General features: G+C 38.8%; 1 protein-coding gene across 1 annotated transcript; it reads left to right on the top strand.

Annotated features, from left to right (window-relative positions):
- Window positions 1-2,300: 2,300 nt before the first annotated feature.
- LOC140231860 (acid phosphatase type 7-like) lies at window positions 2,301-15,686 on the top strand. The gene is made up of 11 exons (XM_072312013.1): window positions 2,301-2,492; window positions 4,083-4,280; window positions 5,013-5,195; window positions 7,516-7,639; window positions 8,726-8,794; window positions 9,352-9,466; window positions 10,009-10,122; window positions 10,878-10,914; window positions 13,294-13,433; window positions 14,150-14,284; window positions 15,088-15,686. Exons 1-11 carry the CDS (start codon window positions 2,327-2,329, stop codon window positions 15,151-15,153), a joined length of 1,347 nt encoding a protein of 448 aa, XP_072168114.1. The 5' UTR covers window positions 2,301-2,326; the 3' UTR covers window positions 15,154-15,686.
- Window positions 15,687-26,937: the final 11,251 nt, after the last annotated feature.

The following is a 26,937-nucleotide window of genomic DNA, read 5'->3' on the forward strand; positions in this document are numbered from 1 at the left end:
TATTATCAACATAAGTAAAATAATTTCACGAAATATTGGTATTATCAACAGACTTAAGTTTCACATTCCATCGTCGTCTTTGTTAACGTTGTATTTTTCTTTAATATTACCTTATCTTAATTACGGAATTTTAGCATGGGGTAGCGCCCATCAAACTTTATTAGATAAATTATTATTATTACAAAAGAAAGTACTTCGTATTATTTGTGGGGTTTCGCCACGTTCTCATTCAGATTCATTGTTCATTGAATAATAAGATTTTAAAAATTAAAGATTTGTTTCTTTTTCAACTGGGCCAGTTCATGTTCAATTATAACACAAATGCTCTTCCCAATATTTTTAATTCAATGTTTCCACGAAATCAATCTTTTCATGATTATCCTACTAGGAGCTCTAATGAGTTTCACTTACCCCTTTTGAGAACCTTATTAGTTCAGAACACATTTATATACATCGGCCCTAAATTTTGGAATTCATTAGGTCCTGAAATAAAAAATTCTTCATCGTTATACATTTTTAAGCGTAATTTGAAATCTTTTTTGTTAAATTCTACCTAAGATATTTATTTTCATTACCTATACAGGTTACAGCAAACATGAGGGTCATCATCGGTTATTTAATTCATTATTACGCAGTGAAAAACGGCATTACTAGGCAATGAAATACGGCATGTTATTTGCATAATTTCTACACAGCTGCGTGCAGTCACCAGCTGTTCGAAGCACCTCATCAATTCTCTCTTCCGTTTCTCTTGTTCAGCGTGTAGGCATTCTCTATCTTTCCTCTCCCTCCCTCTCCCTCCCCCTTCTCTCTCATTTCTCTCTCTCTCTCTCTCTCTCTCTCTTTCTTCCTTTCCCTTTCTTCCACTAATTCTGTTTTTGTCCCATTCCGTTCGATTGTATCTCCTTAGTTTAGTTATGCCATGTTGTTGTGCATATGTGTAATGTATTTGTAATTGTATGTGTATTTTTGGAAGAAATTCTTGAGTGGTCCACAATCTACAAGCACTGCTTTTTAGTGGACCTCTCAGTTCTCTTTTTTTTTTTCTCCTCAAAATATAACTTTGTATTTTCCCGTATGTATACATGTTTCATCTCTATTAGTTTGTTGGATATCGTTAATCCTTCGCACTTTGTACTGTATACATGCTTATGATGGATTTTCTGATTTACCTCGTGTTATGTTTTGTTGGAAAGAAAATGAGAATGAAATAAATGAATTGAATTGAATTGAATTGAATTGACATCAGGGGCATTTTGTACCCCTTGTCTGGAACCAGCTGGGCCAAGTGAGGGTGTTTAGAGCCATTTTCCATGGCGATGAATTGCTATGACAACACAATTGTATTATCTACCAGATCGGGTCCATGTTTAGTCACCCAAAGCAGGGGCGGACCCAGGAAATCCTTAAAGGGGGGGTGGGGGGCGCAAAAATATTTATGTTGCTACTTCCGGGTTTCATTTCATGGTTTTTCTTTTTGTTTCTTTTGAGGGGGCGCGCGCCTAGTGCCCCCCGCCGTATCCACCACTGCAAACAAAACCAAACCAAACCAAACAAAATGATATATTACAGTACCAGTATGCGATACAAAACACAAACTGTAATACACACATCACACAGAGACACAACACCACAACACACACTCATACAACAACCATGTGACTATCAGCCGCTCTCGCACAACATCGCTAGACTTTGCTAAAAGACCTTCTCAATCTTGATTTTATGTTCTTTTACTTACTTTCTAAAACAAAACACAGCATCGTAATAAATATTTTTTTTTTTTATTCTACTACAATGAACAAGGACAGTTCCTTGATGAAAGTATGCTATTTTGAAAAATAAAGATGTAAGCAGACTTTTGGGGTCTGCTTTTTTAAGACTAATAAACAGAGTAGAAAACATTAGATGCGATGAGGTAACGCAACCATCAATAGGAAACTGTTGTGTTCACGTACGATAAGCAGAGTATTAAAACTTCGTGTTCCTCTTTTGGCTGACAGTCACCTGTCCACACTTAATTCTCAAATTCCAATTATCGCAGAAAATCTTTCCAATTCCCATCTATGAGTGTATGAGTGACACCAGCAACTACAACAAAGGGGAGCCGAATCTATATAACGTTAGACAGCCATCCGTCTCATAGACTTGCACCCAGGGTTGCATGCGAGCTTGCCGCCGTGGCCGTGGCCACCCAGTGCAGCGTGAAGCCCCCGCCGCAGTGCAGGCGAGACCGTCGACTGTTGACTGAGTACGAGTAGGCCTAGGCCCACAAGTAATCGATCGCTCATCTCTAGCTACCAGGAGAAGGGAAGAGGAAGACAAAATGAATTCTGCAGTTTCCTTCGCCGTACTTGTCGGATCCTTTTCGACTTTCCTCTTTGTGATGCGTGCCGAATCATCGGCCGTGATCTACATGAACCCAAGTACCTCAGTCACGGGGGAAAGTGTCGTCCATACACAGCCACAACAGATTCATCTATCCGCCACAGGTACAGATCTGACTCCGATTCGAGTCCAGAATATTTACGCGTTAATTCATGTTGAATAAACTCCATTTGACCTTACGTAGCATTACGTTTTATATAAGTCCATACTGCCAGATCATATTTTGTGAGTTTTTTGTATGATGAGATGTTTTCATGTCACTTGAGTTTGAAGCTTTGTGTGAATGTTTGTCATCATGGTCATGATCTAGACCCGAATTGTGAGGAGCAGATTGACAGAGACTCCAACCCCAAGCACCTTCTGATCTGGAGATTCTCCCGCCTGAAACCCCTAGCATATGGCCATGGGAGACTTCAAGTTGATGTGCGCAAAGCGCACATCATGAGCGCGAAGCGTGAACTTCCTTGCGGCCGGGGCCGGGTCCAGGGCCCTGGAAGCTCTAGGGTTCTACCTGTAGATGCTCTCTCGTGCTATCTAAGGCTTATTTTTCAACATACGATGGCAATAAGAAAGAAATCCTTTCCAATGGGAGACACAGAGCCAGGGTGGGAGAAATTTAATCTCAAGCAGGCCGCGGGAGAACGGGAGATTTTGCAAAAATGGGCTTTCGGCGGGAGATCTCCCATCAAAAGCGGGAGAGTTGGAGTCTCTGGATTGATCTATCTCAGTAATTGAGATAGATCAATCTGATCTGCCTCTGAGTCTTAATGTTGGAGTAGGTAGGGCTTAAATAATCAAAATTTATAGAGATTCTATGACATTATAGTATCTGATGTTTTGGCTGTTGTTTAAAGCCTATTCCAATAATTGTTAATATGCGTGCCGGCGGGTGAGCTGTGTACTGTTTTGATAGATAGTCTAAATGTCATTTCTGTCTGTTTCTGTCAAAATGCAAATTATCATTACATGTATTTTGTCATTTCAAATAACAGAAGAATGCAAGGAAATGTCAACATTTCTTGTGATCATGGTGATAGTAAGATAATCATACATCATACAGTGTGTGCCAATATGAAAATAAAATTAGATCTGCTTTGTAGATTCAGAAATCTCTCTCTTTTTAATGGAGCAATTCTTTTATTCAGAGCTATTACCAATCTTTGATTGTGATAAAGTCAGATGATGAAACACATACCCATGAAAATTGATGTGCACATTGCTGAGCACTATGAACTTATTCAACCTTTTGACAATTCTTCATGATTGAAAGTAACCAAGTATCGATTAAGATGTGATCACTCTATACTTAATGTGAATGAGTAATGCGTTTACAAGGGAAATGGGATTCAGGGATCAGAATCACCCTATATTTGATATAACAGTTCATACCGTAAAAGTGGATATTTCTGCACGACAAATTTTTCGCGCATGGCTGGGTGAGAAGAGTTTCGCGTGTTTTTAATTCCGCAGAATCAAGATATCGACTACTGGAACATGTGGCATGCAAAAATATTCGCGTGCTGTTATTTTCGCGTTAGTTTCTCTGGTTGCGCAAAAATTTCAACACTGCGAAAATTTCCACTTTTACAGTACTTTGAAAGCTGCATTTTGAGCTTAGGTGTGACTAAATAGTATTGAAAGGAATGAAATCAGCAGGGCCTGTCCCGCTCTTGTTCCAATACCTTGTCAAACAGGCAATGTCACTGAGATGATGGTGACGTGGAGCACTTTTTCCCCAACAAACACGTCAACAGTGGAGTTCGGCCTGGCTGGAAAACTCTCGCTGGTTGCCATGGGAACAGCTACAAAATTTGTGGACGGCGGAAAACTGAAGCACACACAGTACATCCACCGAGTGAAGCTGACTGGACTCAAGCCCGGAGAGCAATACAGTAAGATTATGAACAGATGGCTGAATCCTTGAATCAAGTTTAGGAGAGTCCTTCTGTCCATATAAAGAATGTTTTTGCTGTATGTAATGCTCAGATTGCTCAATGAGAGATTTTGCCTGGAGAAATCCCAAAAGAGTAGATAAGCCAACTGTACAGTTGCATAATGTCTTGTTATCAATGCCAGTACTAGTAGTAAACTAATACATTTTGTATATTACCCTTTGAATTGTATCATTGGACCTGAAAGAATTAGGTTTGGTCCATGCAAATATCCTATTGACATGAAAAAGGGATAAGAATGAAAACTCAATCTTACTCCTTAGATAATGAGTTAGTGTTTGTCCATGCAGTATAAGCTGTCAAGCTGAAACTTAATTGAAGACTCAAGGACAAAGATACAATTGTTTTCCCAATTTATAGATCTTTTACCTGAACTTTTAGTCTCGGTAACTCAACTACATGATGTAAATGTTTGCAGATCCTATCATTTAAGAGATGAGTATGGATTTTGTGTTGGTATTATATGCTTGCTCTGCTAATGTTCTATTTTTTGCTTAAAATATGACATTCTGTTCCTTAATTCAGGGCTGCACACGAACCCCTTTTTTCTTTTAACTGGTCCTGGACTGTCAGGCCAGTGCCAGTGTTGAGTGCAGCATTGTTTAATTACTGTATGTGCTAAATCTTCCACCAGTTTTGATTATTTTTTTTTTCTGGCTTCTTTGTCTGCAGCTTACCACTGTGGTAGTGACGACGGATGGAGTGATCTCTTTGCCTTCAATGCCATCACAGCTGGTACCGACTGGTCGCCACAATTTGCCGTTTTCGGTGACATGGGCAATGAGAACGCACGATCCCTGGGTCGTCTTCAGAAGGAGACCCAGGCTGGCATGTATGATGCCATTCTACATGTCGGTGAGTGTGGCATATACAACACATATATATAACGCATATGTAAATAACGCTGCATATTGAATATAACGCATATATAATGCTGCATAGAATATATTCTATGCGGTGTATATATATTCTATGCAACGCATAATATATAATGCTGCATAGAAGATATTCTATGCAGCTTTGATTTCTGTTTTAGACCAATGTATAAGGAACTCCGAGATAACAGAAAGGACAAGAACAGAGGATATACTGTCTAGGTTTGTAAGTTTAATGACAGTATTGCTGTACACAGACGTTATGCCAATGCCAACTTGATGACCAGTCCAAGCTCTCTGGAAGCTTGTTTACTCCCTTGCGGATACTTTTCCTAAAGCTATGTAAATTGCATGAGATTTCCACTCCCCAAACTGTATCATACACCTGGACGGGATGTTGATATCTCTTCTACAAAGCAATGCTATGCAACATATTGAATGTGGACAATAACCACGTCTAGCATCACTGCATAGTGACAAGCCCTGTCTGGATAAAAACCAATGACATGTTTTGACCACTAAATACTGCCCCCTATATTGGTTGATTAAACACACCTGTCATCTAGACATAGGGGGTCAAACAACTTTGGCCTGTAACCTTTGCATTTTTTATTTGACAGTGTGTTTTCATTTGTTAAGATTTTATTGTGACACGTGATTGATATGTAAAAATTCCCTCCATTAGCTGCATGACTGAAATAATAAGTTTATCTTCATTATTCACATGATTTCATTAAACTTTTTAAGTGCTTGTAAATTTCATATCACTGCCAGGTGTCAATTTTTTACCTGCCTCTATTAGTTGCATGCCTGTTATTGTTGGACAGGTTGAGCAATGTGCTTTATTCACTAAGTGTGAATTGCTGAAAATTGTTTATATAATAAAGTATGTGTCAAGACTCTTTCCCACTCTTTTTTTTTTTTCTCGTATCTGTCATTATTCTCACTCTTACTCTTCTTTTCGTAAGCACCTCATCTCTCAAGCACCTTCTGTGAATGAGTTTCAGAGATAAGTTTGTGTGAATATTTCAATGGCAAACTTCACACTATATATGCCCAGTAGATGCGATACGTGGCAGCCCTGCAATCAAAAGTACACTTTCAGTTTTTTATCATCGTTATCAGCAACCATGCAGAATTGATCACTGGACAAAACTTGCAATGCAGGATGGCTGTACATAGACTCAGAATAAGATTTATAATGACACTTCTCATGGTTACTACTTTGATTACTTTCAGTCTCGCTGTAAATCAGAGTCCTTTAATGCTGACAGATATGAAGTTGAAGCATATTTTTGTCTTTCAATCACGAAAGCATGGGATATGGGAATGCTGTTTCTCATATTTCAGGCTGACATAAGCAGTTGCCTGTCATTCATTTATAATCAACACCACAAATTATGTGATGGTAACAGATTCTGACTTTGGAGTTTGCACCCATCTCATCAACATACATGTAGGTGTATTTCCAGTCTTTTTTTTTTTCTTTTTTTACTTTCAGATTACTAGTATGTCAGAACCTATTCAATGCATTATCTCACTTCATACCACCAGAATTCTCATGTTTTGTTGTTGTTGTTATTGTTGTTGTTTTAATTATCTCACTCTCTAGCTTTGATTGCATACCATGCACAGTAAATTGCATAGCATAGAGAATATCACCATACCTATTTCTGGACAGGTTTGTGAATTTGGACATGTACTGAATTTTCACCCACCTACACCACCCCCTCCCCATCTAGAAAAAGAAAAGGATATAGCCAGATGTATTGCAATTTGTCATGTGTTTGTCAGTGGAGAAATGTGTGTAAGGGAGAGAAGTGGGTGACATAGTTTTATGCCAAGTCAAATCACCCACATAATACACAGAAATTGATAAAAAACAATTACACAAGAAATAAAATGCAAATGATACATAATGAGAATGATAAAGCCTGTTTCCAGTTTATATATCAAGATGTTGGTTTTAATCTTGAGTGCAAACAAGACTGTCTTGTGGATGATTGTAAACTTGAAAGACTCTATTGACATCATTTCTCCATGAAATTGACAATATGGAGCACTGCAAAGCCTCACTCAGGACCCACATTTTTCACCAGGCATTCCATTGCCAACTCTCTTGGAGGACTCTGCGCCATCCGATGTTTTTTAAACAGATATATGGTGCCATACAAATGCTGTTAGTCATATTATCATCATCAGCAGCATCAGCAGCATCATGACTGTACTATTACATCGTTCTCCACCTGTTAGTCTCTCTTCCAGTCTCATCCTTCAAACTATTGTTTTACCCATTACAGGAGACTTTGCTTACGACTTTGCAGACAACAATGCTGAGACTGGAGACAGCTTCATGCGTCAGATCCAGCCAGTGGCAGGATATCTTCCTTATATGACCTGCCCCGGAAACCATGAGTACCATTAGTAAGTTCAATAGGGAAGTTTCACTGCATAGTTAAAGGATAGTCTCTATGCAAAGAGTTGTGAAATTGAAACCAAAGCAAGGCAAGACATTTAATTCTTTGTAGAATATTGCATAAAGTGTGTGTGATTATACCAGCACATTATCCTAGACATGCATAACACACAATAAAAAAAAAAAAAAAAAAAAAAAAAAATGGAAAGAAAAGAGAAAGGTCGTGGCAAACATATATCTGTGCATGTGCTTACAAATTTATTTCAGATACTATTTCTTTGTAAGTCTGTTGCTGCATCAGCAACTCAATACTGCTCAGCATACCAATATATAAATTGCTATAAAGAGAAAAAAAAATCTGAAGAAAGCTTCAAGATAAGCCTTCTGTCGCCAGGGCAGCCCACTTCTTCAGTGCTCTGCCATAATCTTATCACATGTGTAATTAATTTGACCTCTATTGGCCCCTTGCTTCATGGCTTGGCAAGGCTCTCTTTCAAAGCAGGCTGAATTCCTTGAGCAAGAGTACCCTGGTTTTGTTTTTGTTGTGTTTATGTATGTGCATTGTCTTTTTATTGATTTAATGAAAATATTAGTAGACTGGAAATATATGAATAGATCCTTTTAAAGGAGCTCTTATTGTTGACACAAGAATTTGGTCTGCAGATCACGAAGTGATCATGTGCACTTGTTAAGGGCTCACACTTGAGCATTCAGAAAAGGTGTTGCTATTAACATTATATACTTGAATATTCTGTCATACAATTTTTTTGTGTGTCAGAGACTGTAAATTTTGTAAAGGGTCTAGATGTACACTGAATATGTATAAATCATACAATTTATGGTAGTTTTAGAGATTTATATGAAGAGAACTATGTGTTTTAATTTGATTGTAATAACTGCTACAACAGACTGATTGATCTTATGAAAATCAGCAGCTTTAAATACAAATGATCAGACGAGTATGAGTATCTGATATCGAGTGAAAATTAGTTCTAATGTACATTTATTATTTTTTTTTTTTTGTTCTTAAGATGCAAACTGTGTGCAAATATGGCAGAAGACTAACAATGTGGATTTTCTCCTCAATGTTTCAGCAACTTTTCAAACTACAAGAATCGCTTCACCATGCCCAACTATGAGAAGAGTGAGAACCTGTGGTACAGGTCAGTGAATTTATATCATGTTTCACTCACCAAAGCCTAAGTAGCAGAACATTTTCGGGCAATTCAGGGCTTTTTTGTTAAGCAAATCATTTTGCAGTACTCCTGAACTTTAATGCTTGAAATGATTGTTTGATGCAATGCTTGTTACAATACATAAATGTTATGCCACTTTTGTGCATTTCGGAATAGAATTACAAGCTTCACTTTCCTCTGTAGTGACCCATCAAAAAAGAAAAAAAAAAAAAGGAAAGTAAAAAAGAAGAATTCTTTAATATAATCAGATCAAAACGTATGAAGGCTGTCATTTTAAACTTAACATACTCAGCAAAAGCTGATTCTCCCGTACAAATCGAATTTGTTCCTTGTGTGAGAATATTTTTGGTCAGTTTTCCTTTGTTTGCATTTCATTTCTGAACAAGTGACAGCACACTTATGTGAATAAGATGAGTGAGGAAATCAAAATACCTATAGACATGGATTGTAGTCACATGTAAGATACTTGTTCCTTCTTTTCTTATGATCATGTATTATGTGTTTTCTTCATGTCAATGATATAGCTGGAACATTGGCCCAGCGCATATTGTCTCCCTCTCCACTGAGGTTTACTTCTTTCTTGAGTTTGGGTTCCATCAGATATTTGAGCAGTTGTCATGGCTGGAGAAAGATCTGGAAGTAAGTTTTATCCGTGAATTATTTCCATTTCCGTTACCATACAAAAGCCATCAAATATGAATATTTGTTATATCTGTTTTCATGTTCAAAGGTTCATAGTAAAAACTAAGAATGCTATAAGAAAGTAGGGATTTGGTTTTGTGGAGAGTGTGTAGTTACAGAGGTTTCCTATTTGCTATTACCATTCATTAATGAGATCATATGCTCGATGTGTGTTATTATGGAAAAGAAGGCTAGTTCCTTCTTTTTCATGTGGCATTTATAATGATACAGATCATTTATTGAGCTTTCTGGCAGTCATTTCCTTGCTTTTAATGACTTCATGCTTCCTGGCTTTGAAACATTCAGTGGAAACATCGAGAAAAAAAAAGCAGCATTAATATGATTGGTTTTAAAATCAGTTGCAACTTTTCATCCTATGTGATCCAGTTTGCCTATGCCATAGATGTTACCACTATTTATAGCATTTTACTATGTATGATGAGCCATGCCATTGTAGGATATCGGGTACATGTAATTGATGGTTATTCATGTCATAACAGGAAGCGACAAAACCAGAAAACCGTGCTGTCCGACCATGGATCATCACTATGGGCCATCGTCCAGCCTACTGCACTAATGACGACTCTGATGATTGTTCCGGGAATGAAAGTATCGTGAGTCAGTTTTATGCTCTCATTTATTTGCCATTGTTCTCCGGTGTAAAATAATACTTGTAATTTATCTTTATGAGGACAGCTAGATGTGGAAGTTTGGCTGCATAATATTTGAGATTGAGATGAATATTCTGCTGCTGGTTTTTAAAGATAAGAAATATGGTGGATTGTTTGGATTTTGGCAAAACCCATTTTGTTTGTTCTTCTTTTTTTAGGCTATAAAAGATGCATGTAGTTATATGAAAACTTGTAGGAAATAAGAACATTGGCTGCCTGCATAAGGGGTTTAAGGGTATTTTGACCATTTTTTTTTCAACTGTAGGATTTGAAAGATTTGCATAATAAACTCTCTGCTGATGTTAGAATTAGTATGATTTTTACCTTACATTTGAAAAAATGCACTGTTCCAATTCTGCAATTAAAAGAAAATGGTCAAAATCCCCTTAATCACTGATTGTGGGCAGCCATTGTAGTTTTGTATAATTGACTCAACATAATAAAAGACACAGTGATAGTGCCTGAATTGAGTAGGAATGAATTTACGTTACCTTCACATTCATTTTGTCCACTCAATGGTAATAAATGCACAACAGTATATATTTCCTTCTTTTATGAAGTTGGATAGGGGTGCTTGCTTTTTCTTCAACTCTCTCTGCTAGCTACTCATTTTTTCTCCCTTTCTTTTAAGATCCAAATTCTCTCAGAGTTTTATTGCTTTTGCCCTTTCACGTCCTGTTTGTTTTTAAACCAACCAGATCCGGAAATCCTTTGAAGATATCTTCTACCAAAATGGTGAGTTTTTTTTTCTAATACATCATAGCTACAGCAACAAAGCTTTCAGAGTTTGTATCCTTGGAAATCTGCTAGAATGTACATTCAGGCATACAAAGGATGCCTCGAGGTTATTCTTGTTTCCAATGTAAACTTTATTTGATCAAATAAGATGACATTTCAATTTTATTTGAATTGGATTTATTGCTGGTGCTGAAAGAAATGCTAGCTAAAGAATAGCTAGTGCTATCTTGTTAGTATCAACTCATAATATGAATAACTTAGAAAACAAGCATACATAGCAAACCAGTTGAAAAAAGGAGTACATTCAGTGACATTAGGGATTTGATGTCTTCACTTATCATGTAGTTGCCATTGTTGGCTGGGAAATGGATTTGCAGTGAGTTCACATTTATACAATACAATGATTATATTTGTTTGTGCTCTTACAAACTATTTTTGAGTTGTTTCGCACCTTCTTGACATGCTATATAGTTCACCATCAGTAATCATGGACCTGCTGGCCAGAGTTCAATCTGGTGGACTTCAACCAAGATAAAAAAAAAAGACTCATTATCAACAGATAAATCTGAAATGAACCTGCTGTGTTAATATCACAGGCCAGGAAAATAAGATTGTATCTTCCTTATCTGTCCATTAGAAAGATTATTAGGATAACTGTTTCAAATAGAATGATATGAAATACATTCTGTTGACTAATAATGCATTTTAGACTTTGATGTACCTTACCTATCATTTTTTTCTTCTTCAAATATTCTATCTTGTTAGCTGTGTATTTCATCTACATGCTTAATCAAGTTGTTACACCAATTAGGCCAAAGTATTTTGATATCATAATGATGTTCTCATGACATGTTCCATGCGAATAAGGGAGAAGTTTTCTCTCCCATTTGCAGTCGTACTGAGGAAGATATTACAGGAGATAGGATAATATATAATTTGAACTAGAAACGGGATATTTGAAATTTGATATAAGAAGTATTGAATGGACATGATAAGGGTTAATACAACAAATTCATTCAGAGTTCTATTATGTTTGACATCCCATTCTGAGAATGGCCACTGTCAATGATCAACATATACAGGTCCACCCTTTCCTAAATTGTTTGTGTGAACTTTTAATGTATATTTTCTTTCCTAATTATGTGGCATAAGCAGAAATTATACAACTTGCTGAAACCTGTTGCGACATGTAGAAATTTAGCTTGATTAGGTTTGAGAAGAGCCAAGCAGTGGTCAGCAAAGTGTTCTGTTTTGCACTTGGATGACATTACCTGAGTGTTTATATACGATCAATCACAGTGTGGACATTCATCTTATGATGTTCCAGGAGTGTGAGATTAACAATGGCATTGTATGCAACCTTGATCCAGCATCAAATTATCTGTTTGTAGCTTACCGAAGGAGAGCAAGTTCTCCTATGCTCGGAGGTTGTGGAGTAGTGAAGTAAAGATTGGTTGGGTGGTCGGGTGGTCGGGCAGTCGGACGGGCGTTCCATTGCAAATCTTGCGTCGCGAACTCCTTCTACACTTTTGAAGCAATTTAGATGAAACTTGGGGTACATGATGATATTGAGGTGTAGATATGCAAGACATGTTTTTGTGTTTGTTGAAGAAAGCATTGCCATGGTAATCACAATTTTTCCAAAACCTTGTGGATTGAACGTCTTCCGCAGTATTCAAGCAATTTATTTCAAATTTGGTGTGTATAATGATCTATAGGTGTAGTTATGTAAGACACTTGTGTTTGCACCTGTCAAGGTGTTGCCAGGGTAACTGCATATTTTCTTAAACATCTTTTGGCGTGAATTCCACAATTTTGAAGCAACTGAAATCAAATTTGGTGGACATTATGGCATTGCGGTACATAGATGTGGAGACCTGATTTTTGTGTTTGCCAGACAAAGCATTGCCATGGTAACCACAATTTTGCCAAAACCATGTGAACCGTATTACTTTCACAGCATTCAAGCAATTAATGCCAAATTTAGTATGTATATGATATTTAGGTGTAGATATGCAAGACACCATTGTGTTAGTACACAACTGTGTCAGAAAAAAAGCATTGCCATAGTAACCACACATTTTTGTATCAAACTGAAGCATTTGCTATTAAGGTCAAATTTGGTGTGTATGAAAATCTATAGGTGTATTTGTGCAAAATGCCCTTTAGTTTGCACCCGACAAACCCTGGTTCAATTCTTTTTCATAGGAATCTGAGCTGCTGGAGTGGGGAAATTAATCACCTTCTATGATAGTTCTAATTTTTTTCAGTTACATAAACCTGCTAGGTAAATCAACAGAATTTGAGTAAGTGTTGATGTAATCCTTTAGATAGTGTTGGCTTATGGAACCACACATTATATTTATCTTTCAACAGGAGTGGACGTGGAGTTCTGGGCCCATGAGCATAGTTACGAACGCATGTGGCCGTTGTACAACAGGACGGTGTGTAACGGCAGTGTGAGCGAGCCCTACACGAACCCTAAAGCCCCCGTGCACATTGTCACTGGATCTGCAGTGAGTTCAGCAATTTTATTATTTCTACATCATTTACTAGTATGCATGTCATCTTCGTCTGGCTTGTGTGTGTGTGTGTGTGTGTGTGTGTGTGTGTGTGTGTGTTTGGGAGAGATAGAGAAAAAAAGAAATAGAAAGATGTAAAAAATAGAAAGATAGAGATAGCTTGAGAGAGATGAGAAAGGTAAAGAGTAAGAAAGAGATGAGAGAGAAAAAGGAAAGATAATAAGATAGAGAAATAGATTTAAAAGAAGGGAGAGAGAGAGAGAGAGAGAATATAAACATTTGTCTGTAGTCGAATTAGACAGTGCCCATTACCATTTCTAGTGATTTTTCATGATCTATAAAGGAATTTAGACCCATGCACTTACAGAGAATTGTGCATACTCATTTGAATGTGTTAGTGTGAATGTGAAAATGATAGCAGAGTTATCCAACAAATACATTCTTGATTACTAGGAATGCCAGAAAGAAGAAAAACAGTCTCATACTGATTATGCTCAAGTAGTCAGCCTTCAATTTCTAACATTTTTCTTTCTCAGATCAGTAGTAATGAAGGCCAGCCTGAATGCCTTCCAATTTATATAGCATCTGAGAATACCATTACCTCACGGAGTGTGATTACGTGGCTATAACAATGACTGCGAATATTTATTGTGTTTCAGTCAGTTTGATGTGAATGGGGATATCCATATTGACTTCTTGTGTCTGAACAGGGCTGTCGGGAAAAGCATGACACCTTTGGGCACACAGAACCATGGGATGCCTTCAGATCTGACGACTATGGCTACACACGCATGAAGATCATCAACTCGACGCACATCAAGTTTGAGCAGGTGTCTGATGAGAAGGTGAGAGTTTCGTGATAAATGGTGAGAGTGAGAAAGCGACCACAGCGGGATGATGAAGAAGAGAATGTAGTGAAGGTATCAGCTAGAAAGCAGGTGGGAGGATAGGAAAGAGTGATGCATGGGATGATGATGATGTGCAGGTTACATAATAAGGAAGAAAGTGGAAGAAGATGAGAGAATGATGTTTAAAGAAGGGGATGGATGAAATGACAGTTTTGCAAAAACACATTGGAATCGAAGAAGATGGTAAGTTGAAGGACAAAGGCTTGGGAGGGAGGTGTTTCCATTTCAAGTGAAATTGTTAAATAATTTCTAAGAAACTAAAAGAAAATCAATATCTGTTTTGTCTAATGAATGTGTAAGAAAGGTGCTTCATCAATTATTAATTGTAATGTCTCTTTTCTACATTTCATGCATTTTGAGCTTGTTTGTAAAGATGTCAAAACTGAGTCAATTGTAATGTACAGCTCTACAAACTGACTTGTAGGTGTGTGTATGTGCATGTACCTACAGAGATGGTAGATTTGTGCTGAGCTTTTGGTCTGTCTGTGTGCATTTAGATTTGTCAGTATGTATCACATGTCAAAAAATGCAAATAAGATATGTATGAACATCTTGATGTTAGATTCTAACTTCATTATGATAAGAATTATTTACCTTTTGCGTGATCTAAATGTTTAATACTAGCACATATTGGTATGCTTTAAAGTCATTACAAATGGTTGTTTTGTGTTGAGAAATCAAATTGATTTGAAGATTTGAGCGAAATGACTGATCTCAACTCCTGTGAACTGTTAATACAGGATGGTGCTGTCATCGACCAATTCACACTCATCAAGGACAAACATGGACCTGAAGCCTGGCTGTAGAGGGAGCCCTTCAATTAATCATGCGATAATACAAATCAATGGAGTTGACAGACTTCTATTTCAGTGATGAAAGAGTTCAGTTGTCATGAGGTTAGGTTTATCCTAATGCGTTGTACACTACTACTTTACACTTGTGTACTCAAATTTGCAATCCTAGAGTCCGTATACCTCATAATAGTCAGGATGTATATTTTCTATGACAGAATTTTAAAGATTAGTCTTTTTGAATGATATTGCAAAAGTCTTGCATCCTCATCTACTGAAAAGTTGGACTATCAAATTCAAAATTCATGTATTGATAAGCATTTTATGCTTGTTTTTAAAAGTGGTAATGAATGCAGTGCTTTTGAGTGAACAATTTAGGTGGTCACTTTCACTTTCAAGGAGATATTTCTTCAGTCTTTTTCCTTTTCATATCTACCCAATATATGCTTTACCCTCAAAATCATCTAAGTATTATGTCTTTGATGTAGCATTAATGATATATGCAAAAACTTTGATCATCTGATGTATATATTTACTTGCATCACTGTGTTTTAAGAATCAGTCTCCATGCAGAGTACCAAAGGAATTGGCAGTATGAAAGTGAAAATAATTTGTACCATGTATGACACAAGTTTATTGCAAAACCATATTCATATTTCACCTGTCAACCGAGGCTTGATTGCCCAAACAAGCCTGGTTGCGAGTGTGAAAGTGTGATATGGCAAAGTGAATGTTTGTTGTAAAATGCACGATGCACTGCCCTCATACCTAAGGTAAAGGGTGACTATTAAATTAAATTTGAAATGTATTTTTCCTAATAAGGGTTGATGCACTCTAAAGTGGAGAGAGGTAACTAATAACTACCATTTTGATATCTTAGAGGGATAGACTTAAGGACATAATAGTTCGAGTCAGTGTTTTCATCATTGCCATGGCAATTTATAGGATCATTCAGATGGTGATCATTGTGCAATACTATGTTATGAGCATTAACATGCTCATCCCTCATACTCTGTAAACATTCAATGTCTCACCGCCATGTATCTTGACAAGTGAAGTCTCAAGAAACCTTGTCATTTGACAAGAATTTAAATAAGTATTTTGGAATGCCTTTATTTCGTCTTTGTTTACAAGTGATCTGTTTTGAACCTTTGTTAATTTATCTAGCACATGCAGACACATGAGAGGATCCATATGGGCCATATGCGGACATTTTTTTTTTAATGTTTTCATTGAGGTTTTTTTTTCTCTCTCTCCTATGTGTGTGTGTGTGTCTACTGTGCAGTCTGACTCTAATGTTCAGCTTTATGTCATTCTGACAAGCCTGAAAGAGTCAGTGATGAAGAAGCCCCTGACGAGGACCGTAATTATGTAATCAGTTGGTTGTATTAACAGGGAATACTATATATGCCATACGATTAACCAGTCTAAGTTTTTGCTAGTCGGGATTAATGGTGGTTAAATTTGAGATCATGGAATAGAGTACTGAACAGAGAAATGTATGCCTGCATGTGCACATTCATGCAGGGATCAGAGTAAATATTTTCACATTTTTTAATTTGCAAATACAGTACCACCTGACTCATGAATTTCATGAAAATAAAACTCTCAAAATATTTGGCATACATCATGTAAACAAGAGTGCTAATATGAGGAAATGCACAGTGCAGAGAATGTATTGCGTCCTCTACTGGGAAACAGTATTACTATGTGAATATGGATTCATATCCTTGCTTTTTGCTGGCACTTGCTACACTATTTTACTGATTTGTGGTTTATTCCCTTCATAATGTGACTGCTTTTTAAGTTTGGCAAAACCTACAACCATACACTGCAACACTTCACTTTAGAGAAAGGAAGAAGCACATTATATATACATGTACTCAATAATGTACCGAAAACAGATACTTCATTATGTTTATTGCTTATCCATGAAGATACCTAAGATTTGGAGTGGATAATTCACCCCCTACACTAATAATATTGCACTACATCTTTTATTTCATCTACCATAGTCATCCACCTTCATTAACATCACAATACAGTTGAACCTCTCGTATCCGGACAAGTCGGGCTCATCCGGATAAGGGATTTGGCCGGATACGGGAGACTCGATGCTTTATACATGTACATATACATACACATGTACTGATGTAGCCCATTGTAGTACCACATGTAGTAATGTGTATACTGCAACCTTTTCATTGTTACATTTGGGGATGTTTGGGGATGTTGAAATGTCTGGAGGTAAGCAATTTGTAAGGAAATTTGATGTAATGTATGTTAATCATGTTGGAAGTAATATGTAATTCATGTGTGTTTGGGTAGGAGTTGTCAAGGAGTTGGGAATCCCCCTTTCCTCCCGTAATTATTTAAAAAAAATCACGGCGAGATTGCGCCCGTATAATAGAGAGATTCGGATAAAGGGAGGCCGGATAAGAGAGGTTCAACTGTAATACATATTTAGTGGGGCAAAAGTGTCTCATGTCAGGGCTACAATAGAAATCAACCAACCAATCAACCAGCCAAAACCCTCACAAGTTAAACAGTATGACAATCCAAAGAAAAATAAAGGATATATTGAGACAAATATGTTACAAACGTGTGCAAAACTTTTGAATCCAAAGAAAGCAGCAGGACTGATGTCAAACAGAAGACTTGCTAGTCACTTGGTTTGTAGTTTCAAGATTGGCTAAGGCAGCTTTGACATTTTATCATGAACTGTATATTTTGCTGTGTCCTTATTTTTGCACATTCCACGAGTCAACTCCTTGAAATGGAAATAAAGAACATGCAAAGTGATTGCCTCTCATGACACAGTAGAGTATGTGTCATCTCCAAGGTAGGAAATTGTAAACATTTATTCTGCAAAGGAATCATTCTTGTTTCTCAATCCCTTGTTTTTCCATCGCAACTTGAAATATTGGCGGAATCATTCTCTTTGCTCTGTTTTGTGAAATATTATGCTTGTGAAATATGATGTGTACAGTACATACTGTATGAATTTTGACCTGTAACAGCAGTCTCCACATACAGTCTTTGGACATCAAAACTGCTGCTGGAAATAGACAATCTTGATGTGAATGGGACATTGTGAAGTTACAAACATCTAGAAACCAGTGGCGGATCCAGAGGGAGGCACACTGGGCACACGCGCCACTTCTTTATTTTTTGTGAAAAAAAAAAAAAGATAACAAAAATGGGGGGGGGGGGGGCTGCACCCCCTTTACTTTTGTAAAGGCGCCTCCCCTTTATGCAATTCCTAGATCCGCCCCTGGAAACTCTTTTGAGTTTTATGAATATCTATAAACAAGTTAACAACAATTGTTTTCAACCAGTATATCTTGTGCAATTATGAAATGTATAGTACTAGAAATAAGTTTGTTTCCTGTGTGTGTTGATGATGAAATACAACTATCTGTAGTGTGGCTTTGAGTGTTTAAATGTTAAGGATAATGAGACATGCAAACCGTTATTGTCTTACATTTTGAATCTGAAGAGAACATTCTACCTGTGAAACAGTTTATTTTCATACCAGTAATCTCATTGTGACAAAAATTTAGATACAAGTATTTAGAATTCGACAGTACATGAAGTTATATTAGTAACATTGTCTTCCAGAATCAATTAATGTCATGTTGATGTGAGCTGATTAAAACCTGCACTTACAAATGTGCTTGCATCTGAATCTTTTATAAAGTGTACCTCTTAAATTCTCTCATATTCTTTATTTCTTGCTTACCAATCAACTTAAGAGAGTAAGAGTAGATACGTGTATATATATATATATATATATATATATATATATATATATATATATATATATATATATATATATATATAATATATATTTGTTAATTTGTTATAGTGTCATGCGCTTTAAAGCGCGTCAAGTCAATCCAATGCTTTGGTCAATGGTAATGATTTCTGGGAAGTTATTATTGCCTGATATTCAATACATAATAATGAATGTGATTCAGTACGCGCTGGTCACTATGGTCATAGCGCGTAAAACTTGTTATGGTGCCACGCACTTTAAAATGCATCAACTCAATCAAATGCATCATGCATTATCATAGGAGTTTATAATTGTCTGATATACGTAATAATGAATATGATTCAGTGCGCACTGGTCACTATGGTCCTAGCACGTATAGCTTGTTATGGTATCACGCGCTTAAAGTGCGTTAATTCAATCCAAATGCATTGCTCAATGGTATCATTTCTGGGATGTAATAATTGCCTGATGATTGCGCCTCATGCATGGAGGTTGCATGAAACTCCGAGTAGATATGTGTGTGTGTGTGTGTGTGTGTGTAATATAGTATGTTATAGGTAGTATGCACTGATCAACTCATGGCAAAATGTGAATAAAGCAAAATAATTGACTGTGAAACTATATACTTATTGGATAAATCAGGTAAGATAGCCCAAGAGGAATGAAAAAATAGAACTTTTTTGGGGTCTTGCATTTGTTTACACAACTCATAAATAATTTGCGCACAACAGAACTGCGATCAGCCCCGCACACGATCTGTGCGTATGTGGGAGCGCCCCGGCTGGGGTTACTCACAACCCGACAAGCGAGATTTGTTTGGTATATTCCATAATAGTCACTGGCTTTCACTTGCAAGGAAAAAAAGGGAAGGGGTTGATGTATATTTCGTTAAATTTACCAACATCTTTGGACTTTGAAAATGGTACTTGCTCTGCACTTCAGTGCAATATGTTCAATCTTTTAGTAATTTTACATTACTAAAAAATAAAAACTACTAAAACATATTGCACTGAAGTGCAGAGCAAGTACAATACCATTTTCAAAGTCCAAAGATGTTGGTACATGTAACGAAATACACATCAACCCCTTCCCTTTCTTTCCTTGCAAGTGAAAACCAGTGACTATTATGGAAAAGACCAAACAAATCCCAGTATGGGAAAGGGGGCGGGGTGGGGGGGGGGGGGGGGTGCGAAAAAAGGGGAAATCCCTTATTAGTAGCCCGGCTGGCGGATCATGTGACCAAACAGGTGACCATGTGACTCTCGTAGTTCGCGTGGCAATGCTATCGTGTGGACAACGACGCGACGGGGCAGGGGGAACGACCGTCTGGTGCTGGCTGGTGTGGTGTCTGATCATCCTTCGACCTTCTTGAGGACATAGAATAGCGACCATTTGGTCTGCTCACCATAAATTCCCAGCCTCAGGAGCTATGTACTAGTAGGTATCCCATTATCACATTCATGCATTAAACGGTGACGGTTTTGTTCGCGATCGCTCGCAGCGCAGCTCGCTCGCCGACACTGTTAAATAATAACTAGTGGCAAGCAAAGCTCACCGGGCCGGGCCGTGCGTGGGATCGTACGAGACGAGATGCAGCTGCAGGCAGGTGATGTGAACGACCATAAGTAAATTACCCTTGAACCTTAAAGAAGTAATCCCTGTGTTACAGCTTTTCACAAGCAGCTATATGATATGCAGTATAGGACTTCTAGGTCCTTCTGGTGACATCCTAGGCCAACGGACGGAGTCGGAGTGGTGTGTGTTTACAAGTGAATTAGTATTATGATCAATTTACAGTAGATTCTAGATATAAAAGTTGCTGAGTGCGAGTAAAAACAGTTAATGGAGTGGGTGGGTCTATTAATAGTATTATACATCAGTCATGGAATCTACTGGGGGCTGGCTGCACTGTCGGTACAAAATTTGTGATTAACCCCGATTATATTCCACATACTAAGAATGTTGCAATAGGATTGGTCCAGAGCTGATCACGTGATGAAGCGTAGTTTTGCCCATCACATCACCTGAGAAGAAAAGTTCGTTACACTCTATGTTGATAGTCCCTTTTGTTTCGCTGATCTCCACACAGTCCACACAGTCCTAACGCAAGATGAGTACGCGCGAAATAAAAGTGCGTTGCACTGTGGACTATCATGTGACCTAGGTCACTTGATAGTACACTGTGCAACGCACTTTCACTTTGGTGCAGCGCGGTGCGCGCAGCAAATTCATTGTTTTGTCATCTACGCGCACACGTAGCCTAAGCCCTAAGGATACCTGAATACAGCTAAAACAGTTTCAGATGTGGAATAAAATGGGAATTTCTAGGACCCTAGATGTGGATATAAAGCAAATAATCAACTTTTAATTTCAGGCAATGAGACAAACTATCACTTCCTCGGCGATCTGAATGTATACGCTATCTTTCCTCAGCTGCGCTTCGGAAAGATAGCTACATCCAGATCGCCTTGGAAGTGATAGTTTGTCCCATCACCTTCACCAACGTTGATTATTTGCTTAATACCCTGTCGCTATGCTGCACAGCAAGTCACAACAGGTCGGACTAAATTTACATTGTGATAAGCTCTTCATGGAAGTCCCAATCCATTCTGTAAACTTAGTCTTAGGGAAGGGTTGTTGTCAATAAACAATAAAATAATTTATTATTCCATCTCTTTCTTCCTCAACCTGTCAGTTTATCGCCAAGCTGTTCACTGAGACGGGCCAGACACACAACAGGCTGGGTTCACTACTGTGGAAGAGTTTTACAAGTTGTAACAGATTCTAGAACTGGGGAACTGGTGAGTTGCCATAATAAAAAAACTTTTCTTTTTTTTTTTAATTCCACACCTAAATTAAATCAATACCTGCAATGCCCATGTATGAAAAAGAATATAATCAACACATGAACATTGTGCAAGTGTTCTGAGAACAGTAGCTGAATAGTAGCTGAATACCTAAATACTACAACAGTTTCTACAATGTATCTTTTTTTTTTGCCTATATCACCTATTTTTGTCCCCGCTGAAATGAAATGGGCTCCATACGTGTGTGTGTCCGTGTGTGTGTGTGTGTGTGTGTGTGTGTGTATGTGTGTGATCAAAATGTTCAATTTGCTACTTCTCTGTCATTTATGAGCCAATTTTGATTCTGTTTGCTTTATATGATAGCACTACATGGGAGCTTTGAAACTTCTACACAGAATTTCAGTTGTGACCTTTGACCTTGATTTTTGACCTATATTGTACATTTTGCTACAAAATGCTACTCCTTCGCCATTTCTAACCCGATTTCGATTCCGTTTGCTTTATCTGAGGGCACTAGGTAAGGACTTCAAAACTTCTACACAGAATTTTGACCTTTGACCTTGATTTTTGACCTGTTTTGCACATTTTGCTACAAAATGGTACTCCTTCGCCATTTCTAACCTGATTTTGATTCTGTTTGCTTTATGTGATGGTACTAGGTGAGGGCTTCAAAACATTTACACAGAATTTTGACCTTTGACTTCTTTGACCTTTGACCTTGATTTTTGACCTATATTGTACATTGGCTACAAAATGCTACTCCTTCGCCATTTCTAACCTGATTTCGATTCCGTTTGCTTTATGTGATGGTACTAGGTGAGGGCTTCAAAACTTTTACACAGAATTTTGACCTTTGACTTCTTTGACCTTTGACCTTGATTTTTGACCTATATTATACATTGGCTACAAAACATGGGCGTAAATCCCGGGGGGGATGGGGGGGATATATCCCCCCCTGAAATGGAGGAGGGGGGGATGGCCTGTACAATCATCCCCCCCTGAATTTTGAGGGGGAAAAATGGAGGAAGCAGAAATGTGATTGTATCAATTTTGGCATATTGCATGACGTTTGTACGCCGGCCTTCAGACAGGTAACAGAGCTGAACAGTATTCTATCTTGTAGGAAAATGTATAATTTTCTCAAGCGCTCGCTCGCTTCGCTCGCTCGCGAAGAAAGTAACATCGACATACACTGTAAGGTATGGCTCAGGCGTTGACAACGTCAAATAGTATAGGTCTACATGTAAACATGCTATGACGCGAGTAACTGGGGACCATCTGCAAAATATGTATACCTGGTACGAAAACATACAAACAAACAATAACAACAACTTTATCGCCATAATTGAATCCCCTCCATTTCCTGAATCATTCCTGAGAAACGACAGTGACTGATGACTCAGTCAGGATACATCTATGGGCATACCAAGGGAAGATCAGGGACGTCGAATCTATGGGGGCAAAGGGGCATTTGCCCCGCCCCAAAGGAAGTGTTTAGACAGACAAATCATTTATCCCCCAAGCATTTCCCGAGATGAGGACAAATCTCGAACTTTCTTAATGGAAAATTGTCCAAATATCGCCAGAACTATGCACCAGATCGTTGTATTGCAATCATGAACATGCAAAAGGTCTGCTATACAGGATAAGGGATAAACTTTGTACACTGTCTTTTGATATACACGTATATTCCCTAATTTATCAAAGAGTGTGCAGCAGATCACGGGGGGGGGGGGGGGGGGGGGGGGGATGGTTCTCAAATAAAAGTGGGACAAACAAAAGCGAAAAATATAGCTACAAACGGCAGTTTTTGAAGTTTAAAATGTTAAAATTTTCAAGCTCGCTCGCTCCGCTCGCTCGCATTTAACCGCTATGCCATTCTCCTGATGTTGCTGCCAGTGATTGACAGCAGGTGCACCCGGTGCGCCCCCTTAATTTCCAAAGCGAAAATATAGCTACAAACGACAGTTTTTAGGACTGGAAAATGTCAAAATTTTCAAGCTCACTCGCTTCGCTCGCTAGCATTTAATCAGTATGCCATTCTCCTGATGTTGCTGCCAGTAATTGCCGGCAGTTGCGCCCGGTGTGCCCCCTTAATTTCCAAAGCGAAAAAATACAGCCACAAACGGCAGTCTTTGGACTGTAAAATGTCAAAATTCTCAAGCTCGCTCGCTCCGCTCGCTCGCATTTAACCGCTATGCCATTCTCCTGATGTTGCTGCCAGTAATTGCCGGCAGTTGCGCCCGGTGTGCCCCCATAATTTCCAAAGCGAAAAAATACAGCCACAAACGGCAGTCTTTGGACTGTAAAATGTCAAAATTTTCAAGCTCGCTCGCTCCGCTCGCTCGCATTTAATCGCTATGCCATTCTCCTGATGTTGCTGCCAGTGATTGTGAGCAGGTGCGCCCCCCTTAATTTCCAAAGCGAAAAATATAGCTACAAACGGCAGTTGGGGGACTGTAAAATGTCAAATTTTTGAAGCTCGCTCGCTTCGCTCGCTCGCATCTAATTATTATGCCATTCTCCTGATGTTGCTGCCAGTAATTGCCAGCAGTTTTCGCCCGGTGCGCCCCCTTAATTTCCAAAGCGAAAAAATACAGCCACAAACGACAGTTTTGGGGACTGGAAAATGTCAAAATTTTCACGCTCATTCGCTTCGCTCGCTCGCATTTCAGTAATCATTATGCCATTCTCCTGATGTTGCTGCCAGTAATTGCCAGCAATTTTCGCCCGGTGCGCCCCCCCCCCCCTTAATTTCCAAAGCGAAAAAATACTAGTACAGCCACAAAGGACATGTGGGACTGTAAAATATCAAAATTTTCAAGCTCACTCGCTTCGCTCGCTCGCATTTAATCGTTATGCCATTCTGATGTTGCTGCCCGATTGCCGGCAGTTGCGCCCGGTGTGCCCCCATAATTTCCAAAGCGAAAAAATACAGCCACAAACGGCAGTCTTTGGACTGTAAAATGTCAAAATTTTCAAGCTCGCTCGCCCCGCTCGCTCGCATTTAACTGCTATGCCATTCTCCTGATGTTGCTGCCAGTGATTGACAGCAGGTGCACCCGGTGCGCCCCCCTTAATTTCCAAAGCGAAAATATACAGCCACAAACGGCAGTCTTTGGACTGTAAAATGTCAAAATTTTCAAGCTCGCTCGCTCCGCTCGCTCGCATTTAACCGCTATGCCATTCTCCTGATGTTGCTGCCAGTAATTGCCGGCAGTTGCACTCGGTGTGCCCCCTAAATTTCCAAAGCGAAAAAGTATAGCTACAAACGGCAGTTTTTAGACTGTAAAATGTCAAAATTTTCAAGCTCGCTCGCTCCGCTCGCTCGCATTAAATCGTTATGCCATTCTCCTGATGTTGCTGCCAGTGATTGTGAGCAGGTGCGCCCCCCTTAATTTCCAAAGCGAAAAATATAGCTACAAACGGCAGTTGGGGACTGTAAAATGTCAAATTTTTGAAGCTCACTCGCTTCGCTCGCTTGCATCTAATTATTATTCCATTCTCCTGATGTTGCTGCCAGTAATTGCCAGCAGTTTTCGCCCGGTGCGCCCCCTTAATTTCCAAAGCGAAAAAAAATACAGCCACAAACGACAGTTTTTGGGACTGGAAAATGTCAAAATTTTCAAGCTCATTCGCTTCGCTCGCTCGCATTTAATCATTATGCCATTCTCCTGATGTTACTGCCAGTAATTGCCAGCAGTTTTCGCCCGGTGCGCCTCCCCCCCCCCCCCCTTAATTTCCAAAGCGAAAAAATACTAGTACAGCCACAAAGGACATGTGGGACTGTAAAATATCAAAATTTTCAAGCTCACTCGCTTCGCTCGCTCGCATTTAATCGTTATGCCATTCTGATGTTGCTGCCCGATTGCCGGCAGCAGTTGTGCCCGGTGTGCCCCCATAATTTCCAAAGCAAAAAAATACAGCCACAAACGGCAGTCTTTGGACTGTAAAATGTCAAAATTTTCAAGCTCGCTCGCCCCGCTCGCTCGCATTTAACTGCTATGCCATTCTCCTGATGCTGCTGCCAGTGATTGACAGCAGTTGCGCCTGGTGTGCCCCCCTTAATTTCCAAAGCGAAGAATATAGCTACAAACGGCAGTTTTTGGACTGAAAAATGTCAAAATTTTCAACGCAAAGAGATTTCACCGTAGGAGGGGAAAACCCCCCTACCATACCCTCCCCCCTCGCTTGATTCGTTCCCTCACATAACCGCTCCTCCTAAGATCAAATCCTGTCTACGCCGATGATAGGCCCCATTATTTAGTAGGCCTTCACAGTGATGTCGCACAGCAAGAGCTGAAATACCACGATTTTGTCATTCAATAATATATTGTGAATACTTCATTTCCTTATTGTTTTTTTAAAGAAAACAAAACAAAATTTTCACCACAAGTGAGCACCAGATCGCTGAATTTCAGGTCTGAAAATGCAAAATCTTCCTCGTGTGGGAGAGGGATCCCCCCCCCCCCCCCCCCATACACACCCTTCCCCCGTTTGGTCGTTCTGCTCCCTCTCACAGATATTTCGAAAAAAAAAAAAAAATGTTTTCATACTTTTAAGGTCTGATTTTCCGCCGAAAGTCGTCTGACAAGCAAAAAAAAAAAAAAACAACAAGAACAAAAAGTCTTTATGTTGTTGCTGCCACTTTTCTCCCACTTTATATTTCATGCAAGAGTGGGGCATCCGATCCCTGTAAAGTGTGTGTGTGTGTGGGGGGGGGGGAGGGGGGCACAAAGCTTCTCTCCCCCCCCCCCCCAAAAAAAAAAAAAAAAAAAAAAAAAAAGCTGCGCCGGTCCGGTTATGGGCTTGTAATCGTGGTGATGGTGACCATCCCCCCCACTCCTCAGTATGGATTTACGCCGTTGCTACAAAATGCTACTCCTTCGCCATTTCTAACCCGATTTTGATTCCGTTTGCTTTATGTGATGGCACTAGGTGAGGGCTTCAAAACTTCTACACAGAATTTTGACCTTTGACTTCTTTGACCTTTGACTTTGATTTTTTACCTATATTGTACATTTTGCTACAAAATGCTACTTCTGGCGGGGACATGGTATATTGCGCACAGCGTAATTTCTACTTTTCCTTGTCTTTGTTTTATTTGTGTTGTCAAATTGAACCTATTCATTTATGTTGCTTTCATTTTTCTTTCAAGTTTTGTTGTAATTCTTCCTTCCTATGTTTTCCTAGATATTTACCTAGAGAACTCCA

This window comes from Diadema setosum, chromosome 1 (genome assembly GCF_964275005.1).
Source record: "Diadema setosum chromosome 1, eeDiaSeto1, whole genome shotgun sequence".
Taxonomy (NCBI): domain Eukaryota; kingdom Metazoa; phylum Echinodermata; class Echinoidea; order Diadematoida; family Diadematidae; genus Diadema; species Diadema setosum.

What these genes read in the sequence shown, in the direction of transcription:
- LOC140231860 (XM_072312013.1), top strand. Translation starts at nt 2,327, where the DNA reads ATGAATTCTGCAGTTTCCTTCGCCGTACTTGTCGGATCCTTTTCGACT. An exon ending in GGAAACCATGAGTACCATTA is followed by an intron (nt 7,640 to 8,725) that starts GTAAGTTCAATA and finishes TCAATGTTTCAG; the next exon opens with CAACTTTTCAAACTACAAGA. An exon ending in AGCAGGTGTCTGATGAGAAG is followed by an intron (nt 14,285 to 15,087) that starts GTGAGAGTTTCG and finishes CTGTTAATACAG; the next exon opens with GATGGTGCTGTCATCGACCA.